Genomic DNA, 14,199 nt, shown 5'->3' with positions numbered 1-14,199 from the left:
TTAATTGTGCTGATTGATATTAATATGTTGTTTCATATTTTTTATGACTTTAAACAGGTGTCCCTGATAGAACCTCCTTATCTACTCCAAAATGAAGCTGAAAGAGGTTCAAGCTACAAAGGTTGTAAAGCCAAATTACTTCCTGGTTACTGTGGACCTTTTGTATTAATATTTAGAGTGGGGGGGGGACTAATTGTAATTATACAATACCTATCACAGTTGCACAGCTTTTTACATTTTGTCAAAACATTTCCTCCATTCAGTGTGGAGAATATTCAATATGACATGGTCCACTCTTGTCTTGCTAAAAAGCAGTCAACTTTTTCACAGATGATGTTTACGCCAAGACATTATAGTGAGGTGGGAGGAAGGCATACAGCAATAGTGATGGGTAAATATTGCACAATAAAAACTAGTTTACCCTCCTCAAAAAACCTACATTTTAACAGCAGCAATGGATTATCCATTGCTACTTGGATTATCCATTGCTACTTGGATTATCCATTGCTACTGCACAGCTGAATTTAAGTTAGGTGGGTAGGCTGATGCATCAAAACTGATCAAAAACTAAAAAATGGAAAGTACTCGACATTAAGGGACAGATCCACTTTACAGACTGTTGGTGTCTCTCTGGGTCACATATTCTGCCACAACTTGCAACAGAAGATCCCTCTTGCGAGGATGAGACCTTGGTTACCTATCAACAGGTCTAGAAGATCACTGAACCACAATCGTTGAGGTCACAGTGTGGCTATGATACAAATAGTTGAAGTTTTACTTTTTGAAGAAGTTGAGGTAGCAGTCAGAAAGGTGGAAAAGCGTACACTAACTTATAATCCCACTGGAAGCTGAATGAGTCCGCTGCCCATACTCTCTGGTATTGGGCTAGAAAGATGTAAATGGGAAGTCAGTTGTTGGGTCTGGTGGTGATCAAGTCCACCAGAGGCTTTCAACATAGTGACAATAGAGCAGTGAAGAGTCCATTCTGTGATGACTATTTTGCCTGACCTGGACAGATTGTCTGCTAAAACATTTTCCTTCACTGGAATGTGGCAAACCTGGAGGGTGATTTTCTCTGAGGTTGTCAAGTGGAGGAGGTTCCAGACCTCCATGCAGATAGAAGGGGCATCTGTGCCTCCCTGATGTTGGAGACAAGCTACAGTGGATGTATTTTCTTATAAGTCCATGACACTTATTTTGTTAATGCATCCTTGCAATGCTAGAAATACGACTTTCATTTCAAGGATGATTTGTCCCTCCACATCGAGTCCAATGAACTTGAAGAATTAAGCCCTCTGGATCTAAATGAATGTCCCAACCAGAATCTGATGTTTCAGCAAACAGATATGAGTGGAGGGCAGGTGCATGCATGAGGACCCCAGTCAGGAATCTGCCCTGAATCATCCACCAGTGCAAATGGTGATGTTAAGTCTGGTCCTTGAGGAATCAGATCTGATAGAGAATCTGTGTGGTTTCTAACTTGTGAGAAGGAGAAACTGTAGAGGGCACACTGTAGAAGTGCCAAGATCTATGCAATCCATTGGAACCCAGACTAAGTTCTGGTTTGGAAGGAAGTTCATACCCACATAAACAAAGTCCTGAGATGGAATGAGTTTTGACATCTCAAGGTTGAGTAAAAGTTCTAAACAAGTTACACTGGATCAACAATGGAACAGATCCTGCTGGAGGAACTGAGCCAGAATGTTGAAGATCAGCCAGTTGTCAAAAAAACTGCAGAACTGGGGTTCCCAGTAATCAAAAATATATGCAACTACTACTATAATTCTTCTGATCAATGGCTTCAATTGTTTTAATGGGAAGATATGTCCAGGATCCAGTTGTAATACCCATTTCTTCTGCATTCCTCACTTTGGGGTATGTATCCAGTAACTAAAGGCACAGACCACTGGTTTCAAAGTAGAGGGATGAACAGATCACCCTCTATGCTGTTAAGCAGTTCTGGCCTGTCAAGAACCTGTGATATTTCCTGGATCATTGAGGAATACGGGAAAAAAGCCAAAGATCTGGCTGTGGTTGAATATCTGAGATCTTTTCCAAAATGGAAAGGATCTTCTTGGGCTGTGTATCCAATTGTTTTGAACATCAGTCCATGTGAAGAAGGCAGTAAACTTCATTTATCACCTTAGTAATATCAAAAGACCACTTCATCTAAATGAGAGGAGCTGGTGGGCCTGATAATAGGTGTTAATTAAGCCGATTCTACCCTGAACTCATTGGAGTCAATGAGGATAGATAATGTTTCAACTTTTAGAACATTCCAAGCAGTAAAGTAGCTGGGCATTACTATGTCCTTCAGGGGAAGTGATGTAGGAGCACTTTACATCATTTCCTGCAATTCTATGTCATGGTAAGTAGGGGCTCTATGTGTTCTAGAAGTGCCAAGATGAAGACAAGACTGCTTGTCTTTCCAGCGTGAAGCTATGCCTCCAGTCTTCCTGGTGGATGTGATGGCAGGACATGAGCCACAGCATTAACCTCTGCTCTGGGACTAACGTCCACTAGCCCAAAATGACATACAATACCAAATACCCTGAGGTGGAGGGCCCAACATCCAGTAGAGATTCATTTATATAACAGGAAAGGGGGGAGATACTTATTTGATATATTTATCTGATCTCATTCCCTTGTCAAGACACATGCGGGTATTATGTTTGAGTAGGAAGAGGGGGATCTTGAGCCAAACCTTATCTCCATATCGTGAGTTTGCTGAGTGATGACCAATTTATATGCAGTGACAGGTATGAGATAACTGGTGGCTGTTCACTATACACTGACTGGTTATTCTTATGAATGGACCAATGACAAGCACCTGCTGACTGGTCAGGCAACAAAAATATGTCATAGCCAAGTTTGTCTTCATCTATCATCAAAGTGTGATGCTGTTCCTTTTTTCTGGACAGCATGACAAACAACTCTGGAAGTGTTGGGTGTGGTGCAGCTCCTCCCTCTTGGGAGGGTGCAACACACTACCTGGAGTCAAATATTGCACTTACTTCTCCATGGAAGACAGCCTCACACTACTGTGAACATGAGGTGTTCAACTTCGGAACCTTCTCTTCTGCAAGAATGGCCTTGCTCATCTCCAATAAGACTGATCCCACAGGCTCCTGGGACCCCAAATAGTTCTTCCAAGCTGAAGAACTAGCCTTCTTATAGCGTGTTCCTTTTTGAGGCTCTGTAAGAGAAAAACCTGAAAATTCAGACAATGAGGGGAATTGATGTTTCCTTTGCACTCTATATATACTTTTAGAATCAGCTTGATTCCAGACTTCATTAATCAATTTTGTGCAAAAGATATGATTATGAGTGCACTCTGAACATACGAGGCAGTCTGGGTGAGCATCCCAAGGGCCCTGATTGTGGCCACACTTTTTCCTCGAATGTCCTGACACTGCTGTCTGAAATAAATGTTATCTGAAAAAGAACAATAATAACACGGATTCGGCTAATGTGGGTAAGTGAGGAAGCTTTCCAGTAGCTTCTCATGGGTCGGTGGTTCCTTCCGGGGTTTTCTTAGGTTCTTCCTCCACCATTAATACTGGCCGCCATTTATAGCCTATCATGTGCTGAAAAATGGCGTTAAACCCTACAACAACAATAACAATAATAACAGCAGTACTGTATTATTTTCACATGTAAGACTCTGAATTAAGTTATCTGAAAGAGAACAATAATAATAACAATATTGTATTATTTTCACACATGAAACTCACCAGTTTGTATGTACTGTTTGCTATATACACCCCAGGGAATTTGCACAAAGATAAATAATGATTCACCATTGACAACTTTCTGTCTTCTTGTGCTCCTATTTTTTTAATAAGGAAGATATTCAGTTGTTCACCATTATGTTATCTAGAAGCAATGCAGAAATATACAATAACAAAGCGACATGTCACTTGTATTAAAATACAATGGTAAAATAGACAAAAAAACAATAGATGCTTAATCAACTATTTAATTATGGAAAGTAAGAATTCCTATTAATTGCAGATGGGCCTATCTTGTGTTACACACAGGACTTACCCATGAACCAAATGTATTTTGAAAATATGAGGTGTGTACCGTTATCCCTAGAGGGTGGGATACAACATGATAACCCAAGAAGACCTTCCCAGAACTAAATACTGAAAAAGGGCACAGTTAACTGGCATAAAAACAGAAGACTTGACAGATGAAAGTAACACTAAATGAAATTTTGTTGAAGGGAAAACCACATATGGTTACAGCAATTTTTCTCTGGTCACATTACAAATGATACAACCATTAACATGGCCTACATGAATAACAGGACTGTTCCTATGGTGCATGATTTGATGATGCCTTATTGATGATTCTCGCTGTGGGAGGATGTATTCACATCGAATGGAGGAAATGTTTTGACATGAAAAAGTAATAAAATGTGCAGTACAGATGGGCAAGCTATTGCTGCTATTAAATTTAGGATTATCACAAAATTTGATGGTTGGGCTAATACTGCTATTAAATCTAGGATTCCACAAAAATTGATGGGTAGGCTATTACTGCTATTCAGTTTAGGATTATCACAAAAATTGATGGGTAAGCTATTACTACTATTAAATCTAGGATTATAACAAATATTAATGGGTGGGCTATTACTGCTATTAAATCTAGAATTATCACAAATATTGATGGGTGGGCTATTACTGCTATTAAATCTAGGATTATCACAAAAATTGATGGGTAAGCTATTACTGCTATTAAATCTAGGATTAACCCAAAAATGATGGGTGGGCTATTACTGCTATTAAATCTAGGATTATCATAAATATTGATGGGTGGGCTATTACTGCTATTAAATCTAGAATTATCACAAATATTGATGGGTGAGCTATTACTGCTATTAAATATAGAATTATCACAAAAATTGATGGATATTGATGGATGAATTACTGCTATTAAATCTAGGATTAGCACAAAAATTGATGTAAACTATTACTGCTATTAACCCAAGGATTATCACGAATATTGATGGGTAAGCTATTACTGCTATTAAATCTAGGATTATCACAAAAATTGATGGGTGGGCTATTACTGCTATTAAATCTAGGATTATCACAAATATTGATGGGTGGGCTATTACTGCTATTAAATCTAGAATTATCACAAATATTGATGGGTGGGCTATTACTGCTATTAAATATAGGATTATCACAAAAATTGATGGATAAGCTATTACTGCTATTAAATCTAGGATTAACACAAAAATTGATGTAAACTATTACTGCTATTAACCCAAGGATTATCACGAATATTGATGGGTAAGCTATTACTGCTATTAAATCTAGGATTATCACAAAAATTGATGGGTGGGCTATTACTGCTATTAAATCTAGGATTATCACAAATATTGATGGGTGGGCTATTACTGCTTTTAAATCTAGGATTATCACAAAAATTGTTGGATAATCTATTACTGCTATTAAATCTAAGATTATCACAAATATTGATGGGTGGGCTATTACTGCTATCAAATCTAGGATTATCACAAATATTGATGGGTAAGTTATTACTGCTATTAAATCTAGGAATATCACAAAAATTGATGGGTAAGCTATTACTGCTATTAAATCTAGGATTATCACAAAAATTGATGGGTAAGCTATTACTGCTATTAAATCTAGGATTATCGCAAATATTGTCACTGTGTTTATTTTGATTATTGCAGTAGTACTGGTTCAATCGATCGATTTTCATCATAACTACGACTGCTCTGGACTACAGACACAACTAGAAATAACAAGATAATAAGAAAAACACAATAACAGCAGGTTGATAACCCAATTAGATAAATTATTTTTTAAATACAAAAATTGCTAATTTGCAATATTAATTATCAACAGAGATTGATAAGAAAAATTTGTTTCTTAATTCCAAATTCCAAAATGAAGATAACTGCAACACCATTAAACAACAGTTCTTTTAAGGGACTAATCTATATAGACAGAAAAGAATTTCCAGGAATTCAAGATAAGTTTATTTCTTCCTTTCAACTGCTGATATTCTTCAGAGACAACAAGATTTCTAAATTAGCTGTTGTGGTGGGCATATTGGACGTCAGATTAGCACCATTTTCATTTAGAACCAACCATACATTATAACAAGTTTTTGATGAAGAAAACTCAAAGTCAGTATATTGCATTGAGGAGGAGGAGAAGCAATAGCAAGATTTTTAAGACAGATGCAGTCTGATTGGTGCCATTTTCAATCTGGACCAACCCAAGAAAAAAATTTGCCAAAAATATGTCAGACCTCCCACTTATCCGAAGTTGGGAAATTAAACGTTTTGTTCTGCAGTCTAAGAATTGTTTCTTGAGCAAAATGTAAAATTACAACCAATATTTTTGCAAAATTATGTACAAGCAATGTTACTCGAAGCCTAGTATCACTTTTTCTGTGTACATGACAGTCAGACTGGAACAACGTGTATACAAAAGTGTGCAAGTCAGTCTTATTTTACCTATAAATTCAAGTACCCTTCCACATAAGTATCAAAGTCACAATACATAAATTCTGATCTCATTCAAAGGTACTTCACCTTATTACTTGGGAAGAGACAATTCTAAAGTCATCTGCTTGAAGCCTCATTCTATAAGACTCGATATTTCTGATGTAATGGCTTTCTAAAAGAACATGTTCACTAATACCGCATGACTGGTCCTATAACTTGAGGCTGAATTGGTCAATGACTACAACACTAAAATGTGAACCAACTGGCAGCATTTGGTTCCATGCCAATGAAAATAACAGATGATCAATATGATTCATGAGTTTATTTATTTTTATGTTTGTTGTCTCATCCGTGGCAAATCTGAAAAGCTGCAGGAACCCAAAAATGAATAAAATGGATCCACAGCAAAATATGATACAACAAACATGGACAAAAAATATGATGAATGCAGTATTCACTTATTTAACAGGGGAACACAAACTGACTGTGGACTGAATATGATCAGGATACAGGAAAAATGTGTTCAACTTTTCTAAAGTTCCCTGAATTAGCCGACAGGTCTAATACCCTATAACAAGGTACAACAAAATTAAAGGCAGATTTGACTTCTGTTATATTAATCTCGAGTCCTGTGACAGTGAAAACAAAGATGATTTATGACTAATGGACATTTTATTCAGATCATTGAAGGAAAGGAAATGAATTGCATTGTTTAAAACTGAATGACTTTCTTCATTTACTAAAGCCCATACATATAACAATAATTTTGTATTGAATTTGATGTTCCTCACATCAGCTTTGCAACTTGGATCTGTTTATATGCATATCAGACCTGGCTCTGTCAGAGGGTGACAGTAGTTTACCATGGGCAGGTGGTTCTTCCTGGGGTTATCCCCAGTTCATTCTCCACCAAATATACTGGCCTATCATGTACTAATAAATAGCATTAAACCCAACAAAACAACTAAAAATTATTACTGCTACATGTGCTTTTGAAAGGGTTGATATTTATTCAAGCCAGTGAACTGAAGTATGCTATTTACTAAATACAAACTTGTTTCAAATCTTACCTGATGGATGAATGCAATAATATCTTACATGAATATTTTATGCATCTGTGATAAGATGGGGCTTTTCAATCTGTATATTGCTTTCAATAATCTGTTTTAATTGGATCTTGGCAACAGTATGGAAATTCAAGGGAAACTGACAAATCAATAACCAGTACAACAAGCACCTTTATGAACTTTTTTTTGAGAAAAAATGAAATCATTACTTGCAGGGCTTGAAATTATGATTTTTTTTTTCATGAACCCACACAGCTATTGAAAAAATTTAAATGATCCTGCTCAAGTTAAAAAGAAGCCAGTTCATTTTCTATTTCAACATTATATTCATTTAATTATTTTCAGTCATAAATGTCGGAATACAGTCGTAGGAAAATTCACTCTCAGCTGCACTTTTGTGCCTTTAACATTACGTAAAAATAATAACATATTTCTCCAAATAGTGCAAAAAATGCACAGCATCAGAGCCTCTCCCAGGTCATACTTTGGCAATTTGTACTCATTTTCCTAGCATTTCTGGCACTTTTTTGGGCTCTTGTCTTGATCATATTTGCAATTATGCTCTATCTTGTCATTATTTAATTTCTGCCATTTTGGTGGCAGCTGCACACCTTGCAAATATTTTGATATGTTTACAAGTGTCATCACAAAATGCACTGAAAGTTGATCAACAATGGTATAAATATTAAGCACAATGTGCTGTATAATTCTGGGCAATTCATTGGGTAGGCAAACATGACCTTTTCTGATTGGTCAATATTAGCCTGATACCCTATACCTTATATCATCATCAGTAATGAAATCAGTGCTTACTGTCAGCATACCAGTCTAGTTCCATGTGCCAAAAGACTGTTTTTAACAATAATCACATTAACTAACTTGATGAGTCGATGAGTGGTTTAACACTTGTCCATTTGCACCAAGTGCATTTATTGTACCAAGTCCAGTACAGATTGTTGGTCCTTACTCAATTAAAACAATTAACAAATCAATTAATGATTAAAGGAAGTAACAACTCATGACCATTTCTAACCTCTTATTATAGCAACTGTCAGTAATTTTCACTGCTCCAAATGATTAGCGAGGGCTGGGTTTTTCTGATCTGTCAGCAAAATCAGTAACCATGAGATAGCATTAATTAGTATTAATTTCAAGTCCTGCACTTGATGCAGATTAGTGTGCACATTTCTGTATGTCTGTATGCTTGAATGTATGTAGTTGATAAATTGGAATGTATACTGAACCTAGGCAATTCTTCTGATCTATGTTCAATCATGGAACAGGATTTGGAGAATAACAAATAAATTTAAAATATGATCCTCTTTCTATGTTACACCCATTCATAGGTGTTTATACTTAAGTAGGTAATTGATAAATACCACAAGCAATGTTATTATTGCAGTTTGCACAGGTAAAGGTATGAAATAGACACTACTTTTGGTGAGGTTTATGGTGTTGGGGTGTCTACTATCTGTTTTGGTGGCAATTAAATCAGTGAGGGGTGCCATAAACCCCACTATAGCTGCAATAAGATTTGTAATAGAGTTCCACTAGATTCAGTGGATATCCACAAGGCTTAGTGGACAACCAGCAATGTAGCTGACATCCACTATACATAATGGACATTTAATCCCTTGCCCCGTGACCATTTCCCATGTCCATGGTACTGAGTGGGCAATTCGAAATCTGAGATGCATGTACTGTATAATGGCCAGAAAACCAACCAGGTCATCTACATCCATGCATACCATATTTTATTTGCGTCTAAAGCAGGAGTCTCAAACAAGTGGCCCGCCAAGCCGTATTCTGTTGCCTGCAAAATGATAAGTGTCACAAGGTGTCATGAGAGATAATAAAGGTGGTGTGGCCCTTGGGCCTTCGAAAATGCCCTCATGCAGCCCTCAGGATGGTTTGTGTTCGAGACCCCAGATCTAAAGTGATGTTTCATTACAAAGGTTTTGTCAAAAATATGCAAGAAGTTGAGAACTAAGGTCATCATCACCAGAACTGAAACAAGTCCTGTGACCCAACTGAAAGTATACAGATATCAAATCTGGTCTGGTTTTGCTCAATAGTTTATTAGCTATCTTGCCAGAAAGTGTGACTGAAGTATGGATAGAAAAAAACCAATATGTTTCCCTTCCAATGGGACATAATTACTAAATTTACCACATTTTTGCACCTTCTGTTATGCAGCTATTGACTGTTTCCCCTAAAATAATGTTTAAAAAAACAATCATGCAGCACTTAATTCAACAGAAATGTGTCCATGAGACTTGGATGCCTATGCCACTTCTTTATGGACTGAAAAATAGGTGTGTGTGTGTGTGATTTTGATTTTTAACGTAGCTAACAATTTTTCAGTCACATCACTACAATGTCTGCAGTGTGGCAGTTTATAGTGATGTCTAGCACTGGGGCATCATGCCGCAGACATGTAGCATGATGTCCCACCCAGTCACATTATCCTGACACCAGGCTGACCAGTCCTAACACTAACCTCCTAATGCTGAGTGCCAAGCGAGGCAGCTGTAAGTACCATTTTTGTAAGTCTTTGGTATGACTTGGCCGGGGATTGAACCCACGACCTCCTGCATCCGAGGCAGACACTCTGAAATATAGGACTAACACTATATGCCCCTGCCATATTCATGATGTGGGTGGAAAAAATATGGTACATTACATAACTATTATGAGATACAAGTCAACGTACCTTAATACCAGCTAGAACAATATTCTTGGCTGAAAAGAAATAATAGAACATTATGAAAATAAGTGTGTAAAACTGATAAGATCAACAAATAATTGAAAATATGTGTGAAATAAATAACCTGGGTTTTTTGTCCAGGTTATATATATTCTACCATCATATGAGGTGGATTTATTTAATTACCAAAGAAAGCTCCATTCTTCTTAAGTTGACGACCATTTAAGGAAAAAAGAAAAGCTAATGTGTAATGCGAAATGAGATCTAAGCTTATGTAGTTTCCAGCTGAGTGAACATTACAGAGATAGCAATACATCAATGTGCATCAAATATCATAATACTTTCTGGGTGAATACATCATATATTGCATTACCCATATTGTGATACTTAAGATTCAAAGAAAACAGAATCAAATTAGGTTCCATTAACAAATCATAGCTTATGACGTACAAGTTTTAGTGAACAAGCAAACTAATGCACTTCTTAATTTCTCTTACAATCTGAGAATGACATCATAGAAATATCTCACCCAAATTTGTCATTCCACAGTCAACAGAAGGGTATGTATCATAATATGTAAAACTCCAGACTTTGTATCCGAATATTCACTGACAAAAAAATTCACTGATCAAAATTCCAATGCAATCTGACTATATTCACAAATTAGATTCATTCATCACTTGCCAGCCACCCCACCATAACAATGCTGACTGTGTGTCGTGAATCATATCAATACATGAAAGAGGTGTATTGTTTCATCCCTAGTGCTCAGTAAGCTGAATATGCATATTGCTAATTAACATACTCATGCAGTTACGTCTTCACAGTGAGTGGTCTAAAGCGTTCACTGTTACGGATCACTGCTCTTCTCATTAAAGGTCATAAGATAACTAATCAATGATCCCACCTATTTCTGCACCAAGCCCTCCTACTCCATACAGCAATATGCTGGACTGGGCCATTCTCTTCATCGCACTGTCACCCAGCACATACCGCTGACGACTGAAAAATAAGGCAGTGAAATGTGAGTCATGTATCAATGACAGTTTAGTTTGTAAATTTTTTAAATTTTACCGTGATTGTTTCTCAAATGTGCAACCGGAAATCTTGTAGCATATTTCAGATCTCAAATGTGCAACCAGAAATCTTGTAGCATATTTCAGATCGGGTCAACAATAAGGCTGTGACAAGCCTGCTGAGAAAATATTTAAATCCTGTTGTAAAGTGACATCTTTTAATTGTTACATTCTATGCAAGTGGTGTTGACTATGAGGTTAAAGCTAATGAGCCAGTGTCAACATAATCAATAGAGGGAAAATGGTAATAAATCAAAATTTCAACAAAATAAACCTCACTGTTACTCTAAACAGAACTGTAAACCTTGTCACCTTGACACAGGGCAAGCACAAGCTATGTGCAAGCAGTGTGCTTGCTGGGAGCTATTTTTAGAGGGGCACCAAATCAGAAGGAAAGTGGTGCAAAATTCAGATTAGGGAGCTAAAATGAAACAAAATCTTTTTATTTTTCTTATGAAAATATTTTCATTTGGTCATAACTTACATCAATTTAATAGAAGCTTTTTTTCTCAACAAATATTTTAATAATTGGGGCAGGGACCCAATGTATGTTTCATACAGAGCACAATTTTGCCTTGCACTGCTTGGCCTTGACCTCAAGGTCAATGAAGCAAGAGTGTTGCGAAATGAAACGTCTTTGATTTACAAAGTGACATCCCAAGTATAAATAGAAATTTGTATTGGGATTGATGAAATACAAAGAAATGAAAAATGTTCATCAAAAATGTTAACAAAACTTGTCTATGGCAAGGTATCTTAGAAAATAATTGAAATGCTAACCTTAACCTAGTAAACCAAAAGCTATGGACACAAATGATAAATAGTTTACAGTGACACAGTTTTCAACAATGGCTAAAGAACTCCTCAGGACACAATATCATACCAATTAGTGGGAAAATAACCAACTGTTGTGGCTCAACAAGCAATAGAGTCTAAAAAAAAGACCCCAACACAAACCCTAATTCAAGTGTACATGCCAGATAGATAGACAGGCAGGCATCCATAGGCAAGAACTGCTTCACCATCTATCTGGTCAAAATATTAAGGCCTTGTCTTGCTTTTACATTAACATGGATTCAACACTACATTTTTTAATTTAAAATATACATTTTGGGGCAAAAGAAACTCCACACTTGTACTAGAAAATATATTCACATTAAATTATGAACTTATTTGTTAAATCTGGAATTAATGTCTATTTCAATGCAGTGATAATAAAAATATAAATGAAAAACATCACAATAACACAAACACTAAATTATCAAGACCATCCATTAGATTCAAAGTTAGAGAGTGAGTTGCCAAAGCAGGTTGGGGGGTTTGGGGGAGCTCCCCAAATGGGGATATTTTTTTAATGAAAGTATCCTGGTGTAAAGTAGCCAGGTAAATTACAAGGATCCTGGCTGATAAGGGAAGCCCCGAATTATTAAAATAAAACTTTACCTGTACAGTGAATCATCAATTTCAACATCAGTTGCCATGTTGATGGATGGAGTTACAAATCCTATGTATGTTCTGAAAGTAATAAGAAAACAAATTATAACTCAAAAGTAGCCAAGTACAACAGACAATTATTCTGAGGAATGTGGTGTCTGCATATATTGCAATATATGTCACATTATCATATACTGCCATCACGGTATATCACCGCAGGGCCATATAGAGTGATCATGGGCCCTGGGGGAAGAAATACCCGTTTCTCTCCTAGTTCTTGTTCAAACAAAATTTTTCTTTTATAAAATTAAAAAGCACTGTTTGACCCAGGACCCCTTATGGGCCTGGGCCCATAAGATATATTCCCGGTTGCCCCCTCCTCTTGTTATCCCTGCATCACTGTTGGATTTGGAATGAATATTGGGGAAAAAAATAGATTGGCAATATCAAATAGATTTGTGACATCCCACCCACATAAATCTGTTTCCAGTTCTCTATGCAATAAAGAGCACAAATACAGAGTGGCATGTTATGCTAATCAGCTCCATCCAGCATTTGTACATTTTGATTGGTAGATATAAACACTAACAGTCGATGGTCTGTTGAACAAGAGTCCCTCAAAAGGGACTGAGGCTCTAATGAACAAAGAATAATTTCTAGGAATTCAATACTTTTTCTTCTTTTTGACTGCTCGGTGTTGAACCATCTCTGATATTCATCAGAGATAAAAGCCAATATGGCAACCTCAACGGGGGTAACATCAGCACCATTTTCACTGGGAACAAACCAAACACCATCAGAACTTTTGTGAAAACCCCATGTTGATCTGACCATACATTCAGGAGAATTTGTGAAAAGATTCTCAATGTATCCGTTGTCACAGCCATAACTGACGCCAGACTGTTTTACTAGTTTCATTGGGGACCAACTAGATATCATAATTAGTCTTCTGGTGCAGTCCAATCACTCCATTGGCCTAACTGGTTTCAGCATCCATCTAGGATGTAGGAGGTCGCAGGTATGAATCCTGGCCAAATCACACCAAAAACTTATAAAATGGTACTAGCAGTTACCTCACTTGGTGCTCAGCATTAAGAGGTTAGTGCTAGGATTGGTCGGCCTGGTGTAAGGATAATGTGACTGGGTGGGACATCATGCTACATGTCTGCGGCATGATGCCCCTCTTTGGTATGACTTGGCCAGGGATCGAACCCATGACCTCCCGCATCTGAGGCTAACATTCTAACCACTAGGCCACTGGAGCGGTGTCCACGATCAATACTGAGTCAGTTGCACAATGATGTTGCCTGCCTTCCAACAACTCTGCAAGTGCATAAAAATACCAAACAAACTTGCCTCCGAGTGGATGTAATAGTGCTGGCGGTGATATAGCAACTGAGTAATGGTCTTTTGCCAATTGGC

At 37.1% G+C, this 14,199-nt stretch overlaps 1 protein-coding gene across 2 annotated transcripts in view; it reads right to left on the bottom strand.

Annotated features, from left to right (window-relative positions):
- Positions 1-14,199, bottom strand: part of LOC149801024 (ubiquitin-like modifier-activating enzyme 6) — a 136,262-nt gene that overhangs the window by 115,271 nt on the left and 6,792 nt on the right. For both annotated transcript variants that reach the window (XR_016420575.1, XM_089955051.1), the window contains exons 2-4: positions 12,787-12,858; positions 11,175-11,269; positions 10,274-10,302 (exon numbers count right to left, since the gene is read on the bottom strand). Coding sequence is in view for 1 of the 2 variants with exons in the window: in XM_089955051.1 (XP_089811177.1) it covers positions 10,274-10,302; positions 11,175-11,269; positions 12,787-12,824 (162 nt within the window). In the remaining variant the exon portion in view is untranslated. The remainder of the gene's footprint in view (positions 1-10,273; positions 10,303-11,174; positions 11,270-12,786; positions 12,859-14,199) is intronic.

This window comes from Sinohyriopsis cumingii, chromosome 4 (genome assembly GCF_028554795.1).
Source record: "Sinohyriopsis cumingii isolate HCF-2022 chromosome 4, ASM2855479v2, whole genome shotgun sequence".
In the NCBI taxonomy this organism is placed as follows: domain Eukaryota; kingdom Metazoa; phylum Mollusca; class Bivalvia; order Unionida; family Unionidae; genus Sinohyriopsis; species Sinohyriopsis cumingii.
The sequence above is the reverse complement of the archived record's forward strand: the minus strand, read 5'-3'. Positions and strand labels throughout refer to the sequence as shown.